This window comes from Gymnogyps californianus, chromosome 18 (assembly GCF_018139145.2).
Source record: "Gymnogyps californianus isolate 813 chromosome 18, ASM1813914v2, whole genome shotgun sequence".
Taxonomy (NCBI): Eukaryota; Metazoa; Chordata; class Aves; order Accipitriformes; family Cathartidae; genus Gymnogyps; species Gymnogyps californianus.
Genome location: NC_059488.1, coordinates 7,111,909 through 7,117,908, shown reverse-complemented (window position 1 = coordinate 7,117,908; position 6,000 = coordinate 7,111,909). Strand labels below are relative to the sequence as shown.

The 6,000-nt window shown below is 48.4% G+C and overlaps 1 protein-coding gene across 4 annotated transcripts in view; it reads right to left on the bottom strand.

Moving 5' to 3' along the window:
- Positions 1-1,493: 1,493 nt before the first annotated feature.
- Positions 1,494-6,000, bottom strand: part of ABL1 (ABL proto-oncogene 1, non-receptor tyrosine kinase) — an 83,783-nt gene continuing 79,276 nt past the window's right edge. For 2 of the 4 annotated variants that reach the window (XM_050907802.1, XM_050907804.1), the window contains exon 11: positions 1,494-5,256. In XM_050907802.1, coding sequence (XP_050763759.1) covers positions 3,536-5,256 — 1,721 coding nt within the window. In that variant the 3' untranslated portion in view covers positions 1,494-3,535. The remainder of the gene's footprint in view (positions 5,257-6,000) is intronic. The other 2 variants (XM_050907803.1, XM_050907805.1) reach the window with 1 other exon arrangement.

Sequence of the window (6,000 nt, the reverse complement as noted above, 5' to 3'; positions counted from 1 at the left end):
TCATAACTTTTTTTTTTTTTTTTAAGAAAAAGGGTGAGCGTAAAACACTGACCACATCTTGTGACAAGCAAGTTCTCAACAAAAGGCAGGGTGACATTAAAGGAAAACTTACAAGAGTGAACATTGTAATTTCAAAGACATGAAAACCAAAACAAAAACACAAACACAGCTATTTTTCCCCCAGAGCACTCTCACTTTCAAGCTCAATAGCCTTGAAAATTGGAGCAATCAAACTGTTAAATGCATTGATCTGTTAAATCAACTCCTACTGTACTCAGCTAAATTTAGCCTTTAATCCCCTCTCTTTCACTCCCAACACTGCAGATCCCGGGGCTTTCCCCAGCCAGGTCAATCGGCCTCTGCCTTCCCACGACACCCTGGCCTGGTCCCTAAGCAAGCAGAGATGGAGATCACCGGGAATGATTGTATTCAGGAGCAGGTGAAGCTTCTCCATCTTCCCTCAGCCCACAGCTATTCACCGTATTCACGTCTTTACGGTAGAGATGTACACAAAGAGCAGCCCGGACACTGATCTTTGCCAGGGTCGTTGTCACAAACCAACCAGGAACCCCTTGTAGCTCTGCGTGTACATTCACCGGACACCACCACTTTGCTGAAAAGTAGCCTGAGCCTTGCCAAGTGCAGGCCATCAATTGCATTTATACTTGCCGACAGCATCCTCCCGCTCCTCTTTTCATCTTCTTCAGGCTCATTTAGAAGCAGCCCAATGCAGTCACCGTCACAGGAAGACAAGGTTTCCGATGAACCTTGTTCCCATGGCCCATGAGCGAGCAGTCCCCTCCGCCAGGACCGACAGATTTCACCAGGGACTTGTCGAGGGGATCAGAAATTGGGTGAGCTGGGTTATAACCCTAAACCATCACTGAGCGACTGCGGGACCACGGGCACACCACTCACTGTCATCTGCCCTTGTTTTCTTCTCATCCTTTTTTAGTCTTTAGCATCTTCATTGATCAAGGCAGTATCTCATTTTAGAGGCTGCTTACTACCTGGATAAGTCCCTCCCTCAAGATTTGCTGGGAAGGCTGAAGGTAGTCTGAAAACAGAAAATAAGGATGGACAACCAGAAATGAGGGAGGGAGCAGCCAGAACCCCCTGAGGACAGAAACTCACAGGTCATTTCATAGCAGGAGGCAGCAAAACCAACAGCAGCTGAATCACAGAATGCAAACAATTAACAGGAAGAAAAGTTTAAAGTCAAGTCTCTAATTTAAATCTCATTGAAGACAACAGCAAAGTCTTTGATTCAAAAGAGGTGATGACACAGTCTTTATTCTGTGCATCTTTTTTCTCTCCTGACTTTTCAGAGCCAGATCAAAAGGACGTGGAAAGGTGCTGCTGCCTGGCTCTGACCAGCCCGCTGTGCCGAAGGGCCCCGGTGAACCACCCAAACAGGGAACCCCTCTTTTCAGACATGGAGTCTAAGGGGAGGTAACTGGGTTTGAAAAACCTTGCTAACAGACAAACACGGGTTTTCCTCAACATTGATTTATTTTTAAATATACTACGCAAGAGAGACTGGAATAAAAAATAAATCAAAAAAATGAAAAATAGAGAAAGAGAGGAGGAAGAATTGAAAGTCGTGTACAGAAACAATCTGTACTGGACCAAATTAAAGGGGAAACAATCCCCTGAAGTATCACAGAGATGAAGGACAGAGCTATTTACACACTGTAAAAAAGACAAGTCTACAAAAGTGTGTAATAACGAGATACAAATGTATAATATAGTGGCACATTATGTTATCAAAGTAAAAACAGTACCTCCAGGAAAGAGACAGTCCAAGGGTTGGGGTTTTTTTTTCCTTACATTTTTAAAGGCAGCCTGTGGCAGAAGTGTGTATTTTCTTTTGAACATTTGTCATGTGTTAAGTCATGGCTGTTTGTCAGGGCGAGAAGTGGCGTGAACACACACGAGTGAACTACTAGAAATCATATACAAAACCACCAGTTCCAAAGAGAACAGCATAAAATACAATCGAAGGCAATTAGTGTTTAAGATACACAAGAAGGGTCACAAGAGTTACAGGGGAACAGCACATGGAAAATGCTTTTTTCTCGTTTGGAACTGTTAACAGGAGTTAAATTGCACCGTTAATAGCCCTAAACCTTGTTCTTTCACTATTGTCACAAGTCACAGTTAGTTCCCAGTCGTATTGCATTAGTTGGGAAGGTCACAGGACCTTGGAAAGGAAGCCAGGAGTCCTGCTGTCAGCGGTTTGTGGCAGTTTCCCCGGGAGATGCACCCAAGAGAAGTGTCTGCAGTCTTCACAGATCCTCGTTTGATGCTGGATGGAACCACACCGGCATGAAGGTAGTGACGGTTTTAACCCCAAAGTACTGGCATCTGAGCTCTTCACGGGGAGTTAGCACTGGCACGGAAAGGGAGGCAGCACAGCCCCTCAAAGCACAGGTCTCTACGGGAGGGCAGAAGCCAGGTCCCATCTATGCTCACAGAACAAAAAGCTGGAAATTCCAACCAGAGAAACAGCAGTTCTCGCCCATCTGCGATGCGCAAGCTCAGCGGAAACAACTGCTGGAGGCACAGTGGTAACTCTGAACTCATCCTAAGCTATCTGCCCCTGCTGCAACCCTCCTGTCTTTCAAGGAGCGATGCCTTGCTCAGCACCAGCCTACTGCTCCCCGACCTCTGCAACCCTCCACCCCAAACGCCAGCCCGATTAATGTTAGATATCGCAAGAGCGTGACAGCACCTCCTTCTTCAGACCTTCTCCAGTCCTTTTTCGCTACCAAGGGAGATCCGCAAGCAGGCTCCGACGCCACTACATTAGCGGGTGCTGTCTGCAACATTTTGAACCCAAGCAATTCATTTGGGCTCAACAACATTAAGAAATTACCAAAACCACAGAAACGAAGGGCAGTAGGTGGAATCACAGGAAGGATTTGGGCAAACATCACTTATAGCATTCTGTCATTAAAACAACCCTTACATTAACAATTTTCCCCCCTTCCCTCCCAAGCGCCAAATCTGTTGCATTAACGTCAGGTAAATGTCAGACTCAGGCCAGGGACATGTGCTGCAACTCTCCCAAGAAACGCAGTGGGTATATTGCTATTCAGACACTCATCCTTGTGTACAGTGGGGCAGAGGGAGGGGACGAAAATGCAGCAGAAAGTCCTCCTGAGGAGGATCGCATCTTAGTGTCCATCAGTCTGGCTTCAGTCTTAATGGTCTGTCCAGAACAATAAAATATTAATAACAAGGCATGGTGTGACATCAGCATTTAGACTTGTAGTCCACAAGGCAAGAACTCCACAGATAAGACGATTACGAGTATATGAAACACAGGGAATCTGAGTTAAGAGGGTGGAAAGTGCCTCTTGAACACAGCCCTGCCCTTTGGAGCTGGGGCATCCATTCACAGTCTGTGTCTTTTGCACAGCCCTAACCTGAACGCCCCGGTCCTTTGTCAGTCCACACACGTTACTCTCTCCACAGTTGGCTTTGGCCCATTGTGATGTATCTATTTCTTTATTTTTTAACCTGGCTTCTGCTACCTCTGAACAATGTCGCTGATTTCTTTCACCGAACTGAGAAGTTTGCTAAAGTCCTGGGTGGCTGCAGGACCACTGCCAGCTGTTGCTGGGCAGATCTGAAGCTCCCGTAGGTTATTCTCCAGCTTATTGATGGCCTCACGAAAGGCAAATTTGTTCCTCATCTGCTGAATGGAGTCCACGTAGCTCACGCAGAAGGTGTAGAGGTTCTTGCCAGCCTCCAAGACAGCGCTGTGGCTTGCCATTTGTTCAGAGTTCTTGCTGATGGCGATTCGTAGAGCCTCAGTGCTTTCCAGCACCACCCCTTTAGTGATGGTGCCACTCGCAATCCTTTCCGGGGGCTGCCGGGTCTTCCGCAGCGAGACCCGAGTGGATATGAGAGGGATGAAGGCTGTAGATGATGGCTGGTCCCCGCCTGGGGCAGAGGGTACAGATGAGGAAGAGGCAGCTGGGGTTGCCGTGCTCATCAGCAGCTTTGTAGAGGACTGTGGCTTTGGTACAGAGGGGATCCCCAGCTTTTTCACACCTTCCCCTGACTGGTTTGGCTTGGCAGCATCACTGCTTGCAGCCTCTCCAACCTGAGTCAACTGTTTGGATTTCGGCCCAGACACCACATCTGCTGCTGCTTCATGGCTGGGACTGTGAGAAACCTTCCCAGGCTTGCCGATGGAGGATGAAGAGAGCGGAAGCGGAGGGGCCGGTTTCAGCTTCGATAACTTCCCTTTGTCCTTCCCTGCCGACTCTGAGGTCTGCTTGAGCCTCCTCAGTCGTGGCTCCTCAGAGGAAGCCTTGCTGGCACCCACAAACCCAGCAGGGTTGGGTTTGGCAGCAGAACCTTGGTCCATCGTCACAGTGGTACCTAAGGCACTGGATTTGACTCCATCGTCCTTGTGGAGCACGCTGGAGGAAGGAGGGGCAGCAGGTTGCCTACGGCCAAGTTTTGGCGTCAGAGTGGGAGGGCTGGAGCCAGGGCTCGACTCTGCATCTTTGAACACATCATCAGTGGTCTCTTCATTTTTCTTAAGCAGCCGTGGAGGAGGGGTCACTGTTCCCCTGACAGCAATGTCAGTCTTGGCCTCGTTTGCCCGCTTTCGAGGCAGTGCTGGCTTTTCACTTTTGTGTCCACCGAAAGTGGAGGAATCAAACTGGCGTCCCGTGGACTGCAAATCCCGAGGCAGAGTCACAGATTTCCACTCTGTGTCCTTTGCTCCGTGAGGCACACAGGAGGCTGAGCAGGACCTTAAGAAACGCTTGCTGGAGTTGGAACTACTCTCCTCTTCACCAGCCACCCCTCGACTGCTGCTCATCGTGCTGGACTTCTTCCGTAAATGGGGAGATAAAAATCCAGAGTTCCCAGCGACAACTCCGTTGGTGACACCAGCCCCATTGCTTGGGCTCTGAAACTTGGAGGGGTCAGCGGCGTCTGTGGGGGGTGCAATGAAAGCTCCATTGCCAGCATCCCTGCACTCCTCCTCCCCACCCGCCCTGCGGTCCGAGTGGCCGTCCATCTCTCTGAAGGAACTGCTGCGTTTCGGAGGGGTAGGGGCGGTCTTCTTCTTCTTCTTGATGAGGGCACTGAAGAGGTTGTGCTTTTTGTCTTTCGGAAGCAGCCTCTCATCTTCATTCAAACTACTCTCCAGGGCCACCCTCTCCTTCCGTGGGAGCAAGGGAGAAATAGCAGGTTCATGATCCAGAGGGTCTGCAAGGGAAAGAAGAGAGTCTACTGAGCATTACTTCAACAGCCAGAATAATCGGTTTTCTTCCAAGATCAACCCACTGCAGCACCTCCAAAAGGTGCAGGTTCTGTAAAGAGACAACTTCAGACCAGAAGTAAAGCAAGAACAGCCACACTCAAGCCTGGACTGAACATGGTCCCTAATCCTGCATACATTCATTTCTGAGTTCACCTCTACAGGACTTGGCTGCCGAAATACTTTCCCTGTAGGCTTCTGATTTAAACAGCGACATACAAACACAAAATGTTTACGTTCAGATTCCCACCCTCACATCGGGAGACTTGTCTAAACTTCACACTGTGAAGAAGATAAATATTAAGAGGCCTTTGCTTTAGTCTCTGTGCTGTTGCTGTCTTTTGAATAGCCGACCCTCTGAATTAATAAGACATCTCTGTAACCCACCCTCCACCCCCAGTCTCCTTGTTCATTTAGATTCTGATACTCCTAACCTCCTTTCCTGATGTCATCCTTTGTGGGAAATGGAAATAACTTTTTCACAAGCAGAAATCAAGACGCCCATCGACAGCTGAACACTTCAGGTCATACCACCGCGAAGACGGCCAGCTTTGTACAACAATGGAGGAAACTGGTAGTAACAGCCTCCTTCAGCAGCATTGCTCCAGAAGGAAATGATGGGATGACCCTTTCTCCACTTACAAGAGATATTTAAAAATGAATAGTGGTTTATAACAAATTTATACAGAGTCCTGAAGGTCTCTGTATTTGAC